The 24,259-nt window shown below is 43.4% G+C and overlaps 1 protein-coding gene across 1 annotated transcript in view; it reads left to right on the plus strand.

Moving 5' to 3' along the window:
* Positions 1-24,259, plus strand: part of GPC4 (glypican 4) — a 101,933-nt gene that overhangs the window by 49,477 nt on the left and 28,197 nt on the right. The window contains exon 2 of the mRNA XM_087859721.1: positions 19,388-19,546. Coding sequence (XP_087715847.1) covers positions 19,388-19,546 — 159 coding nt within the window. The remainder of the gene's footprint in view (positions 1-19,387; positions 19,547-24,259) is intronic.

Raw genomic sequence — 24,259 nt, forward strand, 5'->3', positions numbered from 1 at the left:
GCATGTGTGGTTCATTCCTGTTACAGAACCTTTAATGCTGACGACCGTTACGCAGGCGCCTCTTGACCTCTCCGCCATGGCGTGCCCCTCTTGCTGTCAGAAGAGCAAACCATCACCAGCATTTGTTTTACCAAAAGGCCCATCCACCCCTTCCCCTTCCTACCCTTAGCCAGGCTCTCCTGACTCGACTTACCTGTTTCTTGGAGTGGGAGACAGCTGTGCGGTGGAAGGAGCTCGAGGGGGTCCAGGCCCCCAGCAGCACTCATTCAGCTATCCAAGAGGAAACCAGGAGTTGACAAGCTTTCAGTGAAAAGTCGCCATTGTGTAGGTTTTCATGAAATAAAGGCTGTGAGCCACCACAGAGGGCTGTTTTCAGGACAGCCCTCAAAGAGGGTGTTTGTGTCTCTCAGAAACGCTGGCAATATTGGAAGCTCTTCACCCCTTCTGGAGCAAGGCATTACTCTGGCGCTTTTGGTCTCTGATCCTGCTAAGAAGTAGGAAATGTTAAGAGGCCATTGTTCTAAAGAAATGATCTCCAAATATCAGTGCTAAGTGCCGTCTGGCCACACACGCGTTCGTTTATAAAATGCCCTGCGAAAGACTGGGAGCAGTGGTGGGTTTATATCAAAGTTCAGTCTCCAGACCAAGGCTATTTAAAATTGTAAGACCGTTATATGCAGGGTACAGATATGGCATGTGACATTTTGTACACTGGCATTTTTAGGATGAAAACGAGCAAGCTGCCGTTTCCCTCTGCCCCTTCTCCATTTTTTTTCCCCAATGTCTTTGTTTCTGTTATTGTATTTGATTTGTTCAGGAGTCTTTCCTCACTCAGAAATCCTGCCTTGTCACTTTTTCTTTTCTGTAAGAGATGAGTAACTTTTGGGTACTTTGATAGAAAGGAGAAGGAACGATAGAATTTCTGCAATGTAATTTTCCAGAAAACGTTGATATTTTGGCCTTCCCTGCTGTTACCCAGGGTATGTTCCCTGGAGCACCCGATACACATTATGACAAAGACCAGAAATGGCGCCCTTCTGGTGTGCGCAGTGGCCTATCCTGAGGCACGTGGTTTGAGAGTTGGCTTTCCTTAAGCATCTGATTTTCGTTTTCTTCTCGGATATGTTGGATCTTTTTCCTTCACCAAGCCCAAGTTGTCTTGAGAGAAATGAAGAATGGTGTGAAGTGCAGTTAGCAGAGTCTCCCTTCCCAAAGGGGAAAATAATGTGTTTGAAGAAATAAATAAGCCCATTCTAAGAAATAAACCTTATTTTCATGTTTACTTAACTCTTTTCTTCTAAGTCTTCTGGGATTAATGTTTTTGGTAATACGAATCAGCTGTTTGATGTCTTTTGAAAGGAAAAACAGCCTTGCCGCCTGGGTCTGTTCTCTGGTCAGTTGTGTCTCTGGCAAGGACACCATGGTCAGGTGGAAGGAAAATGAATGTTCTTTTTTGGAACACAAATTCAAAGCATCTAAATATATACAACACAAGTGAATTTTCCTTAATAAATCACCCTGTTGATCTGCTCTCTGAATATATCTAGAACTTTTGTGAAGCTTTTGAGTTGCATCCTGTTCCAACTGTTGACCTTAATGCTTGTGGCTTTAAAATAACATCTTCATTATCTTGCTTCATCTGAAAAGGAAATATTTTGAGTAAGAGATTTTTTCCAGATAATTACCCTTTCACATATCAAAACAGTTTTAAAAAATGTTCTAAACATTTCAATGAAAATATTCCTGGAATATTTATTCCCCTGGCTTATAAACAGAAGGATTAAAAACTGTAATCACTTAAGGAAGACCCACGGTCATCATCATGAAAATCATGTAAGAAATGGTGCGCTAACGCGGTCATGTCCTCGGGGCTCTTTTTATTCCAGGGCAGAACTGAATGTCTAGAAATCACACAGCAGAATTGGTTAAATATGCAAGTGGAATATTTGGGTGCAAAATAAAGGCTATGTCTCAGAGGGTGGCTCCAGTATTCTACAGTAAATTTCACAGACTTTGTTTTTTTCTTATCCTTCCCCCTTTTTTTTTTTTCTTTTCGTTAGACCAAGTCGTCTCTTGCTTATTGGGTTTTTCCAAAAGTTCCAAAATGTGTGAGTGAGCCGTTGCTCTGCTTCTCGGGTTGCTGATTGAATAAGTTCAGTATATCAGGAGGCTATAAAAAGAACACTTTTAAAGCCTCTCCATATGCTTGATTAAAAGAAATAACACTGCCATCTTTCCACACCGAACCTTAATTTATTTTCCTTGGGCTCTTCCCACATCCCTTGAAGAATTGCCTCAGTCTTTCATCCAACCTCCGAATTTTGCTGATCTCCCCTCTGTACCGTTAAAGATTCAGTGTCAGGACATGGGGGCACAGGTACGGGGTGATATTTTCCATTGTGTTTTGAGCACCCCGATACATTTTATCTTCAGGGTCCCCTTTATCCAGCCACACGTTTTTCTTGCACTGCCCGCCCTAGGAGCTCTGGTTTATTAGATGAACGTGATTTGCCTCCTTCTCCAAAATATTTGATTTTCGCTTCCCCCATAGGCTTGATTGTGGTAAATGTGCAGTGATTGCACCTTCATCGTCAAGTTTGCCAGCCCGCTTGATACGGAAATTAGCCTTACTGGTTTCTACTTCCCAGGGTCCCTTCTGGAACCCTTCTTATGAATAGGAATCGCATTGACAAGCACCAGCGTCTCGGGCACAGTGGCTGCGTGTAAAGACGGCCTACCCACGTTGGCCAAAACAGTTTCACCCTCGACTTCCTTCAAAACTGGCTGGTGGGGACCATCTGGTCGCAGTGATTTATCTCCTCCTGGTCTGTTTGATCCAGTACGTCCGCCCTGCCGAGCTCAGTGTGCTGGTTTGGGAACGCGAACCTCCTTAGAAGGCAATTCATTCAGTGCATCGCCCATCTCCTTTTCAGTCCGGGGCCGGTGATTAAGTGGGTCCGCCGGTGCTCTGAACGGCTTCCTCCCTGTGATAGAGCGGAAACAGCCTCTTACTCTCTTGGCTTTGCGATGTCTTGCAAGTCGCTCCTGCCTGGTTTTTAGTTTGTGTCTAATCTGCAGTGCCTTATGGGCTTTTCTCTCTTCTCCGTCTGGACTAGCTCTTTATCTCATCAAAGGTACCTTCACTTCTTTTCACGCGGCCTTGTGGCCGCACTCAAGGTTCCCTTCTCTCTGCAGCCCTCTCGAAATCTGAAGTACTTGGGAGCACTTACTCTGAGGTAACAACAGGTAAGGCTTGTTTTTCTCTCTCTTTTTAAACCAGTCTCCAGGCATCTTGCACGTTGTTTACTCTTGGAACTCTTTCTTGCTCCCTCAATAATGCCTGGTTTTGCCAGAGCTTCTTAACCTAAAATTGGAAAAACGCATCGAATGAGTTTGGAACTTTTTCTTCTCCTCATCACGCTGTTGGATGTAATAGGGCTGCGATCGCCCTCACATGCTTGTCGAGCCGGTTACTTGGTGCCCTCCGTCCTATATACTACTCAGGACCAAGGCCAGGGCATCTCCCGGAGCACCTGTTCCTCCCTCCCTCCCTGCACGCTCCGCCCACACACTCTTCTAGAAACACTTGTTCAGGAAGCCCTCACTTTTCATCTCCAAACCTTGCCTACACATCTTGGCAGGTTAAGCGTTATGTTGATGAATTTTCTTTTTTCTTATTCATGTCTGTGAATCTTCTGCATAATTGTAAGAGGGTAATGGAGGGAAATCTATGGTACCCATCTAAAACCTAGTAGAGGAAGATGTATTTGACAGAAATATTTAAGAGATAGAGTATGAGGAGGTGATCAGGTGCTAAACTGACAGACGATCTGAGGTCGATACACTCTCATCAGAAACATCAAAAAAAATCGGCACTTAAATGCATCACAATTGTGCGGGGAGCTGTCGTTCCATCTTTGTTCTCCCTTCCCTTGATGTGACAGGAACAAACTCCCTTCATCTCAGGGTGGGTTCGTTGGTTTTTTGTTTTTTTTTCTTCTTCCTTTTCTTTTCCTTTTTTTTTTTTTTTTGGTTTTCTCTGACATGCATTTACCCTTAGATACTCTCAATTTCTGAATCATCCACTTTTATTTGATAGAGCTTTCAGCAAACGATTGCCACGAGGGAGGAGCCGGTCATTTGTCAGGTATGGAGCATACCCTAGACACATACATTTTTTAAAAAGCTAGATGTATGTTTAAGGAAGCAAATAGTACTGTCTTTCACTCTTCGGAATCGTATTCATGAGTGCAGGAATTCTAGACTGCAAACGGTTCATAGTTGGTATGTAGAGATACTTGTATGATACAAAGTTGATTCCTCAAAATCATCAAGCCAGGCTATATAAAATTGCTGATACTTGACCTTTTTGACCTAAAACAGTGGCAGTTGCATATGAATCAACCTTTATTTTGTTTTTCATTAACCTCCAAGGTTATAATAGGCATTTCAGAACTAAAGAAAAGATTGTCTAGCCTGTAATCCCAGAGTGGTATTGCTGTAGCCTGGATTTTTACCAACAGACAGTTTATATTTGGCTAAATAAAGCTAAATTGCTCTTTGGTGGGTAAATTTTAAAAATAAATGCTTCCGAAGATGACGACGACTACGAGTAGTAGTAACAGTAACAAGAAAACAACACTCTTTCTTCAAATAAAGCCAAACCCGAAGCCTAGAAAGGATCCCCCTTCTGAGGCATACAGAGTTATCTTCCGATGGCAGTATTTATAATAACAGCTACTGCTGAGTTTAATGCTTTCAGTGATTCTGTGAGGTAGGTTCTGGTTTTGTCCCTATTTTCTAGAAGACGAAATAGTCTCCAAAGTGAAGAGACTGACCCAGAGTTGCACAGAATTGAGTTCGAATTCAGTCCTGTTTAACTCAGAAGTCCTTACGCGCTCCGTATCACGTGGAGCCTGCCTGCCTCAAAGACTCAGAGCCTGTACTATGTGTAGAAAGCTTTTCTAGTCCCTTTATTCAGTGAGTCTCCTACTTGTGACTTTCTTCATTTGTTTTGTACTGAAAAAGAAGCTTGGCTTCTGTCCGCTCTCCCAGGGCCACCAAATTTGCCAGTGCTATTATAAGAGCTTTAACCAATAAGCAAAATGCGTCATGACCTTTTTTTCTTTCTTTTTTTTTAAACACAGGCTCATTTCGTAATAATCCCTGGTGTAATTTGTGTTTCTGTTTGCTCCCACAAATCATGAAACCATGAAAGTTCATCTCACAAGAATGAAACGATGCCTTTTTAAAAAAGACTTATTCATTTGAGAGAGAGTGCATGCACATGGGTGTGAGTGGGGGAGGGGGGAGGGAGAGGGAGAGAATCTGAAGCACACTCCCACCGAGCACAGAGCCCAAAGCAGGGCTTGATCTCCCCATCCATGAGATCATGAGGTGAGCTGAAACCAAGAGTCGGACACTTAACTGACTGAGCCACCCAGGGGCCCCCAAACCATGCCTTTTTGTAAGTATGCCCTACACTTACCATACCCATCAGGTCATTTAGGCCAAATGAAAACTCAGACTTGTGCCACCAAGCACCTCCTCAAATGTTTGTGAAACTACAGATCGAACTGTGCTTCTCCAGGCTTCTTGTGGTATTATTTTTCTGTATGACCGAATTTATCACAGTAGAGTTACTCTTGGAGTTAGGTTAGTTGATGTTTTTATATTGGACTGGGATCATATATTAAAAATAGAGCTACCCATGGACAGAAACCTAAGTATTTTTCCCCATAACCTGGTCAGACTCATTCTAATTTAGGCCGCTCATTTGCAAAAGGCAGGGCTTATAATGCTGGACATTTCCTTTTGCTTCAGCTTTTGAAATGGCCCCTTTCCCCCACATTGAAACTGATTTCCAGACTATGATTTAAAATCTTGCACTGTGGTAATGTACGTGCTCCTTTAACATTGGCTAGACTGGAGATTATGATTTAGTTTCAACCTAAGATTAGGTAGATTAAGAAAAGAATTAAAATGTGACCTTGCACGGTTTGTGATCCTATAAAAGACAAAGAGAACAAAAAGCGAGCCCTTCTCTTTTCTTTCATATTTCTAGTTACCAATATCCATTTAAGTACATGAAAATATGTACTGATTCCAACAGATAAGCACAGCACCACCAAGTGTTACCTTTAAACCAAGACTGACATTTGTTGCCATCTGTTCTCATCCTTGAAGACTTTCATCTTTATTATTTTTATTTATTTTGAGTCCTTTTAAAGTCATCTCCACACCCAGCATGGGGCTTGAACGCATAACCCCGAGATCAAGAGTCGCATGTTCACCAGTTGAGCCAGCCAGGCGCCCCATGACCGTTTTAAAAATGAGCTCTTGTTGGTTACTGTGGGAGCAGGACAAACTCAGAGCTTGTGCAAATCACACATGTGTCCGTAAGGAGAAGTTTACTCTTTTATTTTCCTTTGAAATACCCTTAAGTATACTCTTAAAATATATCATGAGCCACATACCATTATTCGTTTCCCACATGGGATAAAACATCTTGAAGGGGAGAAGCTGAAAACAACTATATTAAACTGACGACCTCTTTTCTGGCAGAAGGGCCTGGTATGAAATTGGTCCTTAAATTTTGCAAAGGAGGCTATATTTATTGCCCTTCTTTTTCTAAGAAGGGCCATTTTAATAATTTTTGCTCTCACATCAAAGACTTTTCATAATTATAGCCAATAATTGCAGTAGTAATGGTGTGCCATCTGCAGGCTCTGTGTAATGGAAACGAGAGAGAGACATGGCCCTCCGCCTGCTGAGAGTTATCGTGGAACCTGAGTGCCAGATTGCCACTTCTCGGCCCCGGGTCATACACCATCTTCCTTGTCTTTCTCCCTTACGCAGTACTCGTCCCTTCTTTCTCTCTCACTCCTGTGACCTTGATGATGGGGCACCTTCTGGGACTGGGGGAGTGATTGGAACTTCCTTGGGATCAGATATTTGACCCAATTAATTGCTTTCCAAGCGAACAGTTGACTCATGACCCCAAAGATTTATGGAAGGCAAGTTGGATATTGACATAATGAAACAGGCATCCACTTAGCCGGTCGCTCCAGCCCATAGCAAGCTGTCTGACGCTGAGCTATGAACATTCGTCCCAAGCTTGACTCTTGCCCGGGTTTCTGAAGCTCTGTTGCCTTTCTTCGGTCCTGTGATGGCCCCGTTCTACTGTGACTCCCGTGTCAGCCCTGTGACGGCAACTTTCATTTCTTCTTAGAGCCTCAAACTAGAATGGCCTCTTTCCTTTCATCCCCACCCAAAGCAAAAAATGGTAACAGGCAGCCCTTCATTCTTGGTTATCTGAGTTCTGCACTAATGAGGGCCAGGCTACCTCCATTGCACTAGGGTGTTTGTTTGTTTGGTTTTTTTTTTTTTTGGAACAGTCACATCTATGTGGCCCTGGGGTAACTATGAGACCTCTTATCTGGTGGGCCTGCATCGGAGGATGGTCAGGAATTGAATAGGCCTGTAGGGACTTGAATGCAGAGCAAATGACTGGTTTCTTTCTTTTCCTTGTCACTTGCTGGCAAAGCAGCAATCACTGTTCCATCATCTTCTGTAAGGAAGGAAATTTTTTCATGTTGTCAGTAAATAATCCCATTAATATTTGTGCTCAAGATCTGCCTTTACTTTCCCCTCTCTGTGATACTTGAGAAATAAGAGAAAAATGGTAGGTGGTTGGCATGGCAGCCCAGCTGAAGAATTCCCTAATTGATACCTTCCATTTTGCTTCAAGCACCTTTTTATCAGAGTTTCAGAGCGCAGAACAAACGGATTATTCCCAGTGTGGCACAGAGGAATTGTGTAGCATCTCAGCTCCTTTGCTGTTTGCTGTGTCGGTCACTTGAAGGCATAAAAGCTCTTCTCCTGAGACCTCACTTGCAAAAATTGAACGGAGCCATGTCAGTGATTTATTGCCTGTTAGAATATAAGTTTAGGGACGTTCAGCCTTAAATGACCAGAGTTCGATACTTGTAAAAATCAAAGCATTAACATTATCTGAGAGGTGGGGTGTTTTAAAATAAATTTGAATGTTTAGTGACCTAACGTGTCAAGCCAAATAACTAAGAAAAGCGTTTGTGTGAGAAGTTTTTGCTTTGCCGATTTTGCTTTGTTGATCAAAAGAGGTAGCAGAACCAGATCCCCGAGGAGTTTGCTTCTTCCCTTCATGACAGGATTCTGCTTTGAGTCCAAATGAACATCTACTGTTTTGGATGACTCAAAAAATGAACACAGCGTATCTGGCAATGCATGGATTATATTTGAGCGTGTGATTCTTTCTCCCAGTTTGTCCAGAGGCACCTCCGAACGCACCTCTGTTGCAGCCCCGGTGTGAGCAGTATGGGTTGGGTGGATTTGCCTGGGATAGCGTCAGCTCTCCTGTCTTTTGAACTTGAGGTGTCCTAAGAGATGATCCGAGGACCTCGGAGATTCTGGGGCCTAGGGGCAGGAGGAATTCAGATCATAGAGGAAGATGGAGAAAGAAAAAGCCTGTAGAGCAACAATTAAATCCACGTCTGCGCGTCTTGTAATTTTCAAGAGTAGAGACCACGCCTTTTGTCTGCACTGATGGATGGCATCTGGCGCATGAGAGGCGCTTGGTAAATACCGCATTACTGTTTTTGTATTGCCAAATTGGGTCAAAGGTTAGTTTGGGTAAAGTGAACAGTTGTTGATTTAGGTTTGGGGAAAATTTTAAGGCAGTGTTCTCTTCCCAGATAATCTCTTGCGGTGAACTGGTGGAAGTAGCTAGTTCAAGAAGTGAAGGAGTTACTGGGTTTTCTAATCCTAAGGAACAAATCAAATGTAATTAATTGACAGGTTTGATCCTAAAGGAAAGGTTCTGAAAGGTAAGACCAGGGGGTCAAGTGGTGCCAAGGAGCCTCTAGTAGATTGCCATTAGGGTAAATACCAATCAGACGTGGGCTTCCTCACCTCTACAGCTAAGCTGGGAGAATCTCAATAAAGAGTGGGAATGCTGAAGACTTAAGCAAAGTGAATCTTCTGGGAAAGGCAACATCATTTCTAAAAGATTTTATTTATTTATTTGACAGAGATAGAGACAGCCAGCGAGAGAGGGAACACAAGCAGGGGGAGTGGGAGAGGAAGAAGCAGGCTCATAGCGGAGGAGCCCGATGTGGGGCTCGATCCCAGAACACCGGGATCACGCCCTGAGCTGAAGGCAGACGCTTAACCGCTGTGCCACCCAGGCGCCCCAAGGCAACATCATTTCTATAAGGGGAATCTATGCTTGTCTAATGAATGACCCTGTGGTTTTCAAACAACTAAAGCATATGTGGACAAAGGGAAACTAGGGCAGGTGATCTCCTTAGGCCTTCAAAAGCTATTCGTGAGTTTGCGAGTTTGCACACCAAGCCAAGGAAACTTGAAATAATTGGCATCGCCGCAGAAATGTGGGACTGTTCCATCGAACATTATACAGTTGACTTCGAGGAAAGAAGCAGAGGGTCTGGAAAGGTAATTCTCTGGATAGCAACATTAATGGTGGCATGCTCCCAAAATTAGGACTGAGGCAGACTGTACCTAGAGCTCCAATAGATGACCTAGAAGAGAAAGTATAGTTTTCTCCATAGCAAAGAGCCCACTAAAAGGGAATAAATTCTAGGGTGCGTGCCCCAAAGGCATCAGGCCCAGGGGTTAGGGTATTTGATAATGGCAAGGAGAGGAGCTTTTTTGAGGGTGGGAGAGACTCAGCCTGGCAAAGGGAAGACCCTGCCCCTCCTCCACCTGCCCGTGCTAAGGTGCAGTAGTCTTCCTCTGATGTTATAGAAATTAACCCTTACTCAGCTCTGGCTCATGTCCATGTGCGTGGAACGGAAACTAATTAAGAGTCCTTCAATGCGGATTTGTATTCGAGTAAGCTGTAACTCGCTGTGACCTTGAACAAGAATTCTGTGGAGGTGGATTTTAAGGGATGTCATTAAGTACAAACACTGAAAATGTAAATGTTTCTTTCCCCTTCTCCATTTCATTGATGCCTGGCTAGGATTTTAAAGAACCGTTGCTGTGGCGTGAAATCTGATGTTAGAGAATCATTTTTCTCTATGTGAAGCAGTGGACTTTGCTATCACTTAGTGTAAAAGCTTTCTAGATAGCCATTTGGAGAATTGTCTTTGGGAGGATTCATGATTAATGAATATGTTGTTCTTTAGGTGTATTTTTCCTAGAAAGTAGGTTTACTAAAAACCTATTCTCACACTATTTTGGAGGGAGGAATTTCAGGTGTATCATGAACGAGAGTAAAAAAAGGTGAGGGTTTTTATTTTCCTAGGCACCCAAGCTGAAAACAATTATGAACAAAAGAGAAGCTACTTTTAAAAATGTTCATGACCCGCACAACCCATGTTATGTGTATGAAATGGAAGGTATTGCTATTTGTATTAGAGCAAGTGTCTGTGAACTTCCCCATCCACCAGCTGCATTTTCTCCTACACCTGTGATAAACTCGGGACTCAGCTGCTCACTCTTTCTGATCTTGCTACTTAACCTAAATGGCTTTGGCAGGTTATCTGAGAATGGGGCTCCTGGGGGTTCCTGGAGAGATGATTTAGGAATAATAAGGAAAATCACTCCTGGTTTTTCTGAGGACACTTTGCCTCATCATCCACTTTCTCCGTAGTCTTAAGTGATTGCCCACAGGAGACTACTCACAGGGGCAACCATTAAGACTTCTGCATGCTAGGGGGTGTGCAGAGAAAGAGCGAGATTCTGGTGGCCAGCATTCCCTCGCCCTGGGAGTCCCTCTGGCTCTCCAAGGCTGGCCTGACTGACAGTCTTAGAGATGACCCTCCCAAGGCCTCGGTCTGCCAGGGATTGTGATCCAGAAGTACTGTTGGGCGCCAGAGAATAGCATGTCCTAGCCAATGAATGGTATTTTGTCTCTAGGCTACTTTTTTATGGGTCGCTGAATATGTAACTGAGGCGTTCGGAATCCTTGACCTCCAGGCATTCCGTTAAATTATGAGCCCAGTGAAGATTATAAATCGGTATTGGAGAGAAACTCTGAACTGATGCTACCAAGTTCATGTGCTCCTGAAGCTCGGACAGGAAAGCTCTCTTATGTCAGTGGTAAAGCGAGAGCGCTCCGACTTTTCCTGCCTGCCCCTAGCCAGCCCCCCAAGGGTCCCCAGCACAGTCTTGGGTAGTGTGCATTGGAGCCTCCAAATTATTGAAGAGTTTTGGGGTAGTCACCGGTATTACTGTTCCTGTTGAGAGTCTTGGGCCTTGAGCAAAGTGGTTGTAGATGGGCAAAATCGCTGCAGGTGCTCTCGCTGCTCTAAGTGCAGGTAACCTAGGTCAGAGCGTGCATTTCCCACCGCTCGCTCGGGCTGATATTGCCTTCCTTTAGGAAACCTTTCGTTCACTACTAAAATGGGGTTCCAAGATTGTGAGATAGAAACTTCGGTTCATAATTTGCTTGTTATTTAAAGAGCAATAAAAAAAAGCCCTGCTTGATTTCTATCTGGAGTGGATTTGAAAGCTGTTGCAAGCTCATTGGAATGATGCATGGAGTTTTAAAGTAGCAACCTTAACTCTTCCAACTACACTTACAGGGAGGTATTCTTAGAAAAACATCATACAACTGATTTTCAAAATGTATGTGTTTCTGATTGGCCTTCTCTAGCCTACCTTGCAGGATTAGTGGACCTAAAAATAATTGGCAGTCTTAAGCCCTCCAGAGCTGTATTTTGGCAAGGTTTTGCAAAATATTAACTAGCTGCATTTCTCCTACTGATTGGTGGGTGATCTCAAATGCTACATCTGCATAATAACTGTAATTTATGTGCTTTCTTATTAAGGCTTAGGTCAAATGACTTAAAGCTTTCGACATGCATTGCACATCCTATGCGGTAATTCCACTCCTTTTTGCAAAGGGGAGGGTGGATTAATGTATATGCTCCCCCTGCCCCCCTGGGAATATTAAAACCCTTTAGAGAGTTTCTTTCTTTGTTCCCGTGAAGCAGAACATTGTATATTCCTCCTGGAGTTCTTGGGTAGCTTGGAGGCACTGGAGTTACACAGCAACCTGCTTCTTAGCTCACTTTGTGGCTACGTGGATTTAGATCTAGAAAGTGAGCAGAAACCATTTTGGTAACTCTTGAGACCAACGACAAGGAATTGTTTTACTTTTGGAACAAATAGAAAAAGAGTAAAGTAGCAATTGAGGGATTAGGGAAATCACCCCCAGCAAATAATAGCTTAATGTAGCTCCGATTAGTAAAATTACACCAAGTATTTATATTTTTTAAAAGCCTGGTGAAAGCTCCCCCACCACACACACACACACACACACACACACGCACACACACACACATTTACCCCTTTTTCCTTTGAAAACTGAAGTTTGCCTTTAAAAAATAACAATAAATGTTTTATCCTAGAAGAGTCTCAGATTTACAGGAGTTGGGAGGCTAGCACAGATAGTTTTCCTATTATTAGCATCTTACCTTGGTACATGGTCACAACGGATAAACAGATGTAGATACGTTGTTATTATGTGAAGTCCCCATCTAATTCTGATATTCTGATAGTCTTAGTTTTTTTTTTTACTAATGCTTTTATTGAGATATAATTCATATCCTAAATGATTTGCCCATTTGAAGTGTATAGGGGCTTTTAATATACTCACAGAATTGTGGATTCATTGCCAAAATAAATTTTAGAACATCCTCTTCATCCCAGAAAGAAGTCCCCTACCTTTTAGCTGCAACCTCCCCTTACTTCCCATTCCTCTAGGCAACCAGTAACCTACTTTCTGTCTCTGTAAATTGACCTATGCTGAACATTTCATATAAATGGAATCATACAACACATGGACTTTGGTGGCTGGCTTTTTCACGTAGCATAGTGTTGGGGTTTTTCTTTTCTTTTTTGAGATTCAGCCATGTTGTAACATGTATCAGAACTTCATTTCCCCTTTTGGCCGAATGATCCGTCGTACAGATACACCACATTTCACTTATCCCCGCTGAGGGACGTTTGGCTATTATGAATGATATTGCTGTGAACATTCACATACAAGTCTTTGTCTGATTTCCTTAGTTTTCCCCCAATGTCTTTTTCTGTTCCAGGGACCCAACCAGGACACCCTATCTTCGTCCATCATCATGTCTCCTTAAGCTCCCAGGGCTTTGCTTTTGATGGCCCTTGAGATGTTTGTGTTTCGTTTTCATCAGTTCACTATCACTTATGCATGCCATTCAGCACCTCTTGTCTGGCTATCTTGACTCCCCTAAAATCCACCCTTGAAGAAGAAATTTTCCTGAGCTAGCCAGAGGAGAGAAGGTGCCGCCCTCCTGGCCCCTCTCCCTCAGCGAGTACAAATTGTCAGAGAAGTCTTCCTGGATGACTTCAGTAGCTTATCAGGGTAGAATAGATGTTCTTTCTTTCTGTGTTTCCTCATTGCACTTTTTGCATTTACAGAATGCTTCCTTGTTTACAAAGGGCTTTGTAAGGCTCTAGTGGATAAGCGACTTTCCCCAGAGCCTGCAGTGAATCACGTACAGCTGGGACTCAAACCCAGGGCCTGACTTCCCACATCAGTCTTCTTATCCCGAGACTAACATTAGCTTTGCAGAATGAAAGATCCAAATCGCGTTAAGTATTTGGAACCTTCTAAACTCACTTCCTAAAAACTCCTTGTAAAGAGCTAAGTTTTCTTCAAAACCCAAGTGAGGCACTCCATTTCGGCAAGAAGGAGCAATGTACAATTATAGTCTTCTTACATTTGCAGTTTACAAAGTGCTTTCCAGTCTGTTCTTCTCAAATGTTCCTCACTGCAGCCCTTACCCTTAGGGTGCAATTTGCTTCTCTGTTATTTAGCAATGGCATTTGGTTGTTTTATTGGTAAAAATCAGTTGGGGTGCAGAGAATGTCTACCCTACAAATCCTGCTGGTGCAGGTGAGCCTGGGTTCTCTGCCACCGTGTCCTGGGAAGGTTTCTGGCTGCTCTTCCCTCCATCGAGAACTCTGGGGGAGTAATGACTGGCATCTCCTAGTATCTCCTACGGATACAGAAAGCTAACACGTTAGTGGTGACTACAAGTATTCTCCTATCACCGTTCCCCCAGAATATGTGAGAATCGGAGAGACGTTTTCTTGGCATCTAGTCGGACTTCAAAATGAATTTTCTGAGAAAGACCTAGAAAGTGGTTGTAAGACACAGTTAAAAATAGTCGAATTGTCAGTAAGTAAGCAGAGAGCTGGCCTGAGAACTGATCACCATTTGTAGCACTTTGTAGGGGGAAGTGGGTATGAGCAACCGAAAATCCGGAGACATTGGCTGCACCCCATTTGTACCTCAGAGCCAGCCTTTCTACAGGTTGTTTGCCGCTGGGTCCTGATACAGGATGGAATGGATTCCTCATCCTCGGTGCCTACTTCTTTAACCATTGATTTGAAGAGCTTCCAAATACCAATACACACTCGGCAGGATCGAGTAGTCATTTATTGTGATTGTCTTTGTTCGGCTTTGAAAGCTAAGGCATTGATATCAAGACTAAAGAGAAATTACATAGAGCTGGTGTGATGGAAAAAAGTTGGGCTCTTTCGAGTGTTTTTGTTTTTTGTTTTTTTTAATAACATAGAGTTAAGCTTTAAAAGTACGCTTCATTGAATCTCACCCAAGCCTCTGAGGACAGGGCTAGGGGACCTTTTTTCTTTAGAAGGCCACTGACCCACAAAGAAAAAAACTAATCAAGGGCCATGTACAAAAAGCAACTTAATTTAGGTGCTTCCTTAGAAAACCATAAAGCGTTCAACTTACCTGCTTTTTAGATGAAGATCAGGGAACTATAAATAAGTACAACAGATTAGAAAAAAAAAAAAGCCTCCGGGTTCATATTTGGTGCAGTTCGAAGCTGTGGATTAGGATGACAAGGAACAGTCTGGGGAGAGGAAAGGAGTGAAAGCAGCCAGGAAGAGATACGTGGAGAGAAGCCTGCACCCAGCAAGGGTCATGGAAGAAGGAGGCTGAGCTAGGGAAATAGAGGAAACAAAGAATAGTCAGATATCATGACCCACTGTTCACCTGAGCCATTGGACTAACTGGTTCACGACTATTTCCAGCTCTTCTGCGGCTCTGCTGCTTAAGCCTTTCAAGTACTAATTCTTACGGAAGTGTATATAGCAGAATTACCTAGGGCCCTTTAAAAAAAAAAAAAGGCACACGCCCAGTACTTACACCTGCACTGTCTGCCCACCTGTCCCGTATCAGGTCCTCTTATCCCGGTGCTCACTCTCTCAGCCTGAAGAAAACACTGCTCCTGTTCCATCTTTCTTAAATGACAAAGGATCAGCAGGTTTAGACAGGAGATCTCTAGAAAGAAAAGGCATCTCTCATTCAGACACAGCATTTCAGGAACAGTCGCAAAGAGAATGCCTTTCAGATAATATGTGTGCCCTTTTAATATAAGCCATTTTTGGCAATTAAAATAGAAATATTCAAGTTCAAGATCAAGAGTGCTTTTCTGACTGAGCCAGCCAGGTGCCCCAGAAATACTCAAGTTTTATTTATTTTTTTAAAGATTTCTTTCTTTTAGAGTGAGCTAGTACATGGGGGGTGGGTAGGGGCGGAGGAAGAGAGAGAGAATCTCAAGCAGACTCTTCGCTGAGCACGGAGCCTGAGACAGGGCTTGATCCCACAACCCCAGGATCACAACCCGACCTGAAACCAAGAGTGGGACACTTAACTGACTCTGCCACCCAGACACCTCAAAGTTTTAAAAATCAAAAGAGTTGCTTGAGTTCTTACCAGAATGCAGTGCTCTGATCCCATTTTCAAATGCACCAAGACTGCCCCCCACCTTTCCTCCTTGTACTTCTCATCAGCCAAAACTGGTTGCGGCACTGAGCCCCTAGTAGCATACGTATGTCTTGGGATTTAAATCACAAGTGTGTTTTGTTCTGCATGTGTCTCAGGCAGGGCTCTGGGCAAGGATGTCAGATTACATTTTCAAGTAATGCTTTTTAGAAATGCAGACAGAGTAAGTGGGGCATTCCAGGCTACATGGGCAAAAGTTGCCTGTTGGAGTGGGCTTCTTGGACCAGAGAGGAAGACGACTTTGCCAGCAGAAACATTAGCCAAGTGTCTACCCTGTTGTCGTCCTTTACACAAGGCGAGCCTTTTACCATTAGACAAAGTCTGCCTGGAAAGACGTTCTCCCTAAAATGAAAGCGGACTCTCTTTTATTAGGTATTGCCAAAACAAATCTGTACTCCAGTGTTCTGGTAGAAGCTGGTCTCCAGAAGGTTCTGCTAAGGGCCCCGGTTGGCTATGAAACAGGCAGAGTACACTGGCCGTGCTGGACCATTTATTTATTTACTTAAAGATTTTATTTGTGAGAAAGAGCGTGCACACAGGCGGGGATGGGGAGAAGGGATGAGCAGACCCCGTGCAGAGTGCAGAGCCTGACGTGGGGCTCAATCCCACGGCCCCGAGATTATGACCTGAGCCAAAATCAAGAGTCGGCTGCGCAGCCGACTGAGCCACCCAGGCGCCCTGACCCACTGGGCCTTTTAGATGCTGCAGTGTGTACGTGTGTCGGTGGAAATGGTGCTCTCTGCATTCGGCAGGTTGCTGGCAACTTTTACTGCCGTTACCCATTCTTGGAAGGTGTCTCCTTAGTGTAAAATTCCTGTGGGTCAATTTATACCCCTCAATGTCTAGCACCTTCTTAAGTACAGAAAATTATTCTTTCCTGCTGTCTCTGAATTTTCTGGCTTCAGGTGTTGCGTGTGTGTGTCCATGTGTCTGTGTGTGTATGCGTTGGGGGTGGGAAAAAGGTGTGCTTTTCCTGCAATTTAGAAACCTGTTTTGACAGCATCCATTAAGTGGCCCCTTGGTTTATTGTACGTGTGAGCCCTGTTAAGACTCGGGGAGCGTAGATTATTTTCCAAACTCACGAATTGTTTTGCCTTGGAAATTCAGTGCATACCCCAATGGAATCTTTGCAGGCGTCTGAAAACCAGCATGTGATGAATTTCAGCCTGTGACAATCTTAAAGAGTAGTTGCTCCCTTATTATAATTCATTTAAATAGCCCTGCGAGTCTTAAGCTCACACTCCGAGCATTCCAATTAATTTTCTATGTGGGGTGTGAGTGTGATGGATTATTGAATACAGCGACAGCAAGTGCTGTACTAGTTGGGGTTCTTCGTATTATTTCACATGTTAAGACTGTATTGGGGGAAATCCTCCACCCTGAAACCTGGAGACAACTGGATATCTCTCTGTTAATTATGTGTCTCAGTACCAAAGGCCTGCTGTGAACTTGTTAAGCCAGTGAAGAGGGAGTTTTGTTTTTGGTTGTAACAAAGGTGTTTGCAGAAAACTGAGCCTTAGCAACCTTTTTCTTTGGCTAATGAGATCTTCAAAGCTCCTAAACTCATATACACGATCTCCCCCCGCCTTTTTGGTTAGATTGATATGTTGATCAAGGGTTTCAAAAATGCCAAAAGAAACTTCTAGCAGTTTCTGGATGAGGCAGTTTTTTGAAGATTGTTTCCCTCCCCCCTTTCTTTTCTAACTAGTCCTTGATTACTGAACCCCCCCCTTTTTGTGTGGCAGTAGCATTCATTCTCCCCACTTTTTAATTGCCGGGAAGGAAGAATGATCATGCATACATATGATTATGTAATTATTTGCATACATGCCATAGACAATCCTAGATAAGTCAAATTAAGTTGCCTAACTCCGTTTTATCTGCAGTACCCCACCTCTCCAAAGCCACTACGGTATCTATCTTAGGTCAAGATGATTCTTCTAAGCACACTCAGCCAAGAAGCAGCAATGGCCAGCTCATGGCCCAGTTCATTTCCTGTGAGTGGTGGCGTTTGGCCCATTATTTTTTAGCCCTTTATTTATCATATACACTTACAGTAGACAGGTGCGTATGTCTTCAACATACTCACTTCCTGAGTTCCCGAGACCTTGTTTTCAGACCCCTCGTCTTATGTGGAACATGGATGGCAGTAGCAGAAGGAACAGTGGCAGTGAGTCCTTGTAATATCTGTAAAAATTAGATCACACCAATTAATGGTGGTGTGACTCAGGCAGTAATAATGTTGGGGTTCAGTTTTCAGTGGCACCACTTCTCTTGGTCATGATGAGGGAGAGGTATGGTCTCTGCAAAGCACAGTTGTGTTCTGCGGCAGGAGGAACAAGGTGTGGGTGAACTCTGGGATCTATTAAAAACAAAAAAAGCCCTCCAAGCCTTCCTGTCCTAACCACAAGCAGAATGTAGTCGGTGTAGGGGGAGGGAGATACCTTGTGGGTTGAGCTGCTGTGGAGTGAAGCATCTTACGGCATTTCTCTTGAGTCCTAGGACTACATCACTGCATAAAGATGACACTTATTGGTAGCGATTAGTCAATATTGGGGTGAGTGGCTACATATCCCAGTATTATAAGGTCAGTGTCCGACAACCGTGCAGAAGATGCTGGACAAGAAAATCTGAAACTTGAGGGTCATTTGCCGTTACCCTTTGTGACTTATCATAGCCTGAAATTATCCAGTGTGAACTCGCATTGCTTCCTCTTGGCCAACAACCCCTTGAAATCCACTTATCCCTTTGCTTCCCCACAGTGTAACTACTGCTGGTGTACTTGCTCAATCTTTGGCTCTCATGTATTTTATTTTATTTTTTATTTTATTTTTGGGGCGGGGGGAAGGGGCAGAGGGAGAGGGAGAAGCAGACTCCCCACTGAGCAGGGAGCCCGATGCGGGGCTCGATCCCAGGACCCCAGGATCACGCCCTGAGCCAAAGGCAGACGCTTCACCGACTGAGCCACCCAGGCGCCCCTGTCATGTATTTTATAAATCATTCTTCATTAAGGTGTACCCTCTCTTGGAATATAAACTCCCAAAAGCTGGAAAAACTTATGTTTCATTTGTATGATTTGTACAGTCATTATTTAGCATAGAATCTTGAATAATTTATTTTTTTTTTAAAAAGCCTCAGCTCTATCTTGAGTGATACTGTTTATTGGCCACACTGATTTTCCTGTGGTGTAGCAGACTTCTTGATTTCAAAAGTTCTGTCGTTTGTAGGTGGCTTTATTGTTTTAGCATTCCCATAAAGGAATGGATGCTTTTAGTTTATTTATCCCCCAACATGGGGCTCGAACCCTCGACCCTGAGATCAGGAGTTGCATGCTCTACCCGACTGAGCCTGCCAGCTGCCTCAGATGTTTTTAGTTTTAGTAGAACTTTTCAAATACACACGATGCCTAGGCTTTTGCGGGAGCCTCACAGGTGGAAGTGAAGCAGAGTGTGTGCACTTAAGCCACACTCTTGCCTCTTGGACTTGATGAGTGATGATGGGGATTGATTGTCCTACAATTTTATCTTCCAGGTGATCATTTGAAGATCTGTCCCCAGGGCTATACCTGCTGCTCTCAGGAGATGGAGGAGAAATACAGCCTGCAAAGTAAAGATGATTTCAAAAGTGTGGTCAGCGAACAGTGCAGTCACTTGCAAGCCATCTTTGCTTCCCGTTACAAGAAGTTTGACGGTAGGTGTGGGAACTTTGGTCCAAGTAAGCGTCCATATGTGCTTTGTTCTTGAATTTGTTTGACACCTTTTATGCAAGTTGCGTTTTAGAGGTGACAATTCAGTTTGTACGATTGCTTTAGCTAGAATCTGTATGGTAGGCATCATGGAAATACGGTCGCAGGGAGCCAAAAAAGAGATTGAGGTAGTTGAATTGAAAGGCTTTCATTTATTTTCTTGGGTGAACACAAAATGGCGTTGTTGACGTAAGTCACTTAAAAAAAGAACAACAACATCTCCCTGATAAAAAGCAGGCACCTGAAAGCTTAGAATAAGCATAGAGATTCTGCAGTCCTGGGTTTCAAATTAAATTTCAAACTGGATTTCCCAGAAACAACTAGAATTCCTAGAAGCCCTGTAGAACACAGATAGGCTGAAAACTCGGCTCTTGAGTTTGCATGCAGCAATGACCCAGAAGTAGCCGCTGTATTTATGATTGTTGCTAAGCTGGGCTTCATCCCTTAGCTGGCCCTTTGGCTTAGTCTAGCCATGTAAAGCCACGACCAAACCCATTTCAGCCCCCTGTGCCCAACGTGAATTCTCGTACGCGCGCCGTCGTTTAATAGTGGAGAAATAGCCAATATGAGCCAAATGAGAGGCACTTCCATCGTATCTGAAGCAGTGTTACAGATAATAGACTTTAAAAACTATAGAGTATGGGGTCCAAAACACCTCAGGATTCTCTTCTCTGGTGCTCTTCACTCAGTTTGAAGATTGTTATGAAGTAGATTTAATTTTAATAGGAATGATTTCCTTTGTGCCTGTTTTAAAGGCCATTCTAATTACATAGTACCTTTGAAGCATGCTTTTCTTGACATTATGTGTGGTGAAGAGTACAAGGCAAATTTTCGAGATGTGAAATGTCTTTGAGTATTTCTGCAAAGGGCTTGTTGCCATGGTGAGAAGTTGGACTAAATTAGATTTATATAGCTGATAAAGCAGGCCCCAGCTACAGAACAGGTTGTATTTCAACTGTTGGCTTTTGAGATTCGTTATTTGAAACTTATAACCGATTTAATAAGTGTTAGGTTCCCAGGCTAGACCATGAGAGCATATTTAATCTGTAATGTAGTTGAACGAAAGTTTTCTCTATGTAGCGTGTCGTTTATCGTACCCATTTTACCACCAGTTACTATGCAAAATTGTGTTCAGTCTTGATTTTATCTCCTCCTCTTCCTGGATGGATAAAAGTGTTTTACGTATCTATATATCCTGTTTATTAGTCCACACCCCCCCCCCACACACACATGCTGTAACTATAAAGAATACTTAACAACATGTTAGCACCACTTGAAGATGGGTGTTATTGTCAAAAGACATCATTAAGCCACCTCTGTCTCTCTGGGTCACTAAACTATTAGTATAATTATTGAAAAGACTGGTGTTCGCTTGACTCTGGCATTTCTCGTTCAAGACAGTAACCTTAGCATTTTCTTTTACTTTGGGGAGAATACTTAGAAAGATAATCAGATGGCCATCTTTGAAAGCTTGAGATGCTGATATATAAAAATGACCCCTTGGGGTTTAATAAGGGCATTCAGAAGGAAAGAGTCCTGCTCTTTACAAATGGCTAGCCTGTTGGTAGCATGATGGAATGGAGATAAAGCTGTTTTCAAGTTCTGCCACCTCCATGTCACCCCACTTCCTGTTAGACCTGTCTCCTTCTGGTACAGAGCCCACAGACCTTAGTGACCTCTCTCGCCTACAGGCCTGCTGCTTTAGCTAGTCTTTCCCCTTCTCACTCCCCATGGTTTTATAGCATTACTCGTATGATTCCAGTGTGTAGTTTTTAAAAAGCTATACAGAGAAACACTATCAGTAAGTGTTAACATATGCTTTTTTAAAAAGGACGGAAAAATAGTTTCTCTGGCCCTTCCCTACCAGGTTTCACATTCAATAAATGTGTTAACACTGTTTCTTTATCAGTTTCAAAACTGGTCATGAAAAGCAATTATGAAACTTTAGTTTGTTTCTTCTGACTTCAAATTAAAATATGGCATAGACAATAAAGGTAGTGAGCGCAGATTAGCTTTCTTTTGAAGGAGTAGTATTTGAAATGTGTTTGGTCTGGAGATCAGAACGGAGCTGGGACACATTGCCTATTTACTCCAAACTAGGTTTTCTGAGATAATTAAATACTTTTGTATGGTAAAACCTCAGTTGACTGGTATCCAACAAACCGTAATCCTCAAGTGGGTGCTGTGTTTGTTGACTGCTTTTTAAGGATGGCAGTTAGGACCCGCCAACACCCCTCAGGCCTAAAGAAGAAGTTGAGTGAAATTGTATAGGGGAATGTCTTGATGCTCAGAAATCTAAGGCCAGGGTGGTTGGTCAAAGAATTGTCCAGGCCATTATGGAGGACAAGGCCAAGGTTATTGATGTGAATGGAAGAGAGGAGATTGGGCCGAGCAACAAGATGGCGGCTGGAGAACCATGCTGGGGCGGCAAGGTAGACAGGAAGAAGGCTGGCAAGTCCTGAGGAAACAGGAGAGGGACACATGGAAACCTGCAAGGTCAGGCAACTTCAGAAGAGCATCTTTTGCCCTCTCTACGCTTAAGGTATTTAAAAGTGGTCACCCTGAGCCCAGGCAACTTCCTCTAACGCCAAAACTGAAGTCCCGTTTATGAGATACTGCTTCTTTCTAAGGCCGGAACAACTAATTTGTTATAAACTTAAAAAAAAGAGTATTTATTTATTAGAGAGCTCACATAAGTGGTGGGGGAGGGGAGGGGCACAGGGAGAGGGAGAAGCAGCCCGATCCCAGGACCCGGAGATCATGACCTGAGCCGCCAAAGGCCGACACTTCACCGACTGAGCCACCCAGGCGCCCCTGTTAGAAACTTTTCAACAAAAATAAGGATCGCAGGCTTTTAGTGGGTCAGCCTTCTTTAACTAGAAATCATCCCATCGCCTCAAATTTCTGTCCTTCCTCCTCGAGGAGCCCCAGAGTTCAAGTGCCAGTTGTGGCGTTTCGGGGCCAGTTCCCTTATCTCTAAAGGCTTTTTCTGTTCTCCACGTTTACGTGTTTTACACGTTTACGTTTTTTCTTGTTTGCCCATCTAAAGAGATTATACAGCCTATAAATCCGTTTTGAATTTGGAAACTGTGTGCATGTGTGTGTTTTCAGACCTGGGTAAAGTACTTCCTTAGGCAACATCTCTCCCCACCAAAATTCTCAGGGTTCTCCTATTTTAAACTTGTACATCCGAGCTTAAGGTCTCACCTGTTTTTTTTGTACACCATCATCTGCCTTATGGACTCTTTACCTGAGGACGGTCCGTACCAGCAACGCTGTCCTAGGCTAGAGACCTTGAGCTAGCGTGAGAGTGGCAGAGCGAGCTGCTCCCCCTCTTGGTGAGTTCTGGGAAAAAAAAAAATTTTTTTTTGAAGTAGAACTACTAATTAACATAGCTGAATGGGTTATCTCATGAATATGCTAATCAGATGCTCAGTTCAGGGGGCTTTGAAAGAATTGCCAGGCAAAGGAATAGAAATAATAGAAGTGGGGCATAATCCGTGTTTTGGGACCACAACATAAAGGCCCACCCCAAAATGTCGCATTTTGTGAGAGACTAGTTGTTTTTAAAAGAAGCATAGTTCAAACAACCCAAATAGATTAAGAAGATTAGAGCTGCCACGTTAAATCTCTTCTTGAATCACATAGTAAAAATGATGTCACAAGTATGAAAATACATTTTTTGCTGAACTTCCCAACGCCAGCGGTTTGCCTGTTAAAGAAATCTTAAGGAGGTAGAGATTTCTGATGCTAGTCCAGTGCAGAAAGTCTGTTAATTCCTCGTTTTCAGGAACAAGTGTAGTAACTTCAGGAGCCCGAGCACATTGAATTGTCCGCCTGGTTCTGTTGTGAACCCCCTGTGACCTGGGGCAATTAACTGGGTCTCAGTTTTCCCATCCATAAAATGAGGGGGTTGAGCTAGATGCTCTCTAAAGACCCTTTCAGTTCTAAAGATTCTGTGACTCTTCGAAACACGTGACTAGAGCAGCTGCTTCAGTGAAAGCTCTTACAAGATGTTCATTAGCTGCCTGTCTGGTACCCTCTATTTTCCTGCTATCATTTCTTCACTCCGCTACTTTCCCCAGGTCTTTGAAAACCCTCCCATGAGCCTGAAGCTTGTTAACTCGAATAATAGTAGAAATTTTCTGAATTAGCTTAACACGCACATAAAAGAAATAATTGTCCCATCTATCTGCACGGGCCAAGTGTAAATCAAAGTGGCCACCCTTCCCTTAAGCCCTCAAGCCCCCTTGTTTTCTATCATTTCACAAAGGCAGGGCGCGTCGCACTTTGCAGATTTAGCCAAATCTGTCTTTTAATCACTGACTGGAAATTTCCCAGAGTCCACACCGGCCATCCCTTCATTAGGCCAGTTGGAAAACCAGCGTGGAGGCGCGGGGAGGTGACAGCATTAGAATGCGCAGGCCCATGAAAGCAGTGACCTCGGTGGGAGGAAGCTGGCCACTCACCTTAAAAGGCAAATGCGCAAATGCGTCCGACTAAGCTTTGTGGCCATTAGCTAAGCTGAAATTTCTGGAATTTTCCTGACCTCTGACCTTCACTATTTTTTCAACTACGTGGTTTTATTCTTATCCTTTGCTCCTCCATATTCACTGCCTCAAGAGCCCCCCCGGGGGAGAGGTTTTTACATTTATGAA

Source organism: Ursus americanus, chromosome X (genome assembly GCF_024610735.1).
Source record: "Ursus americanus isolate L20-20 chromosome X, mUrsAme1.1.p, whole genome shotgun sequence".
Classification (NCBI taxonomy): Eukaryota; Metazoa; Chordata; class Mammalia; order Carnivora; family Ursidae; genus Ursus; species Ursus americanus.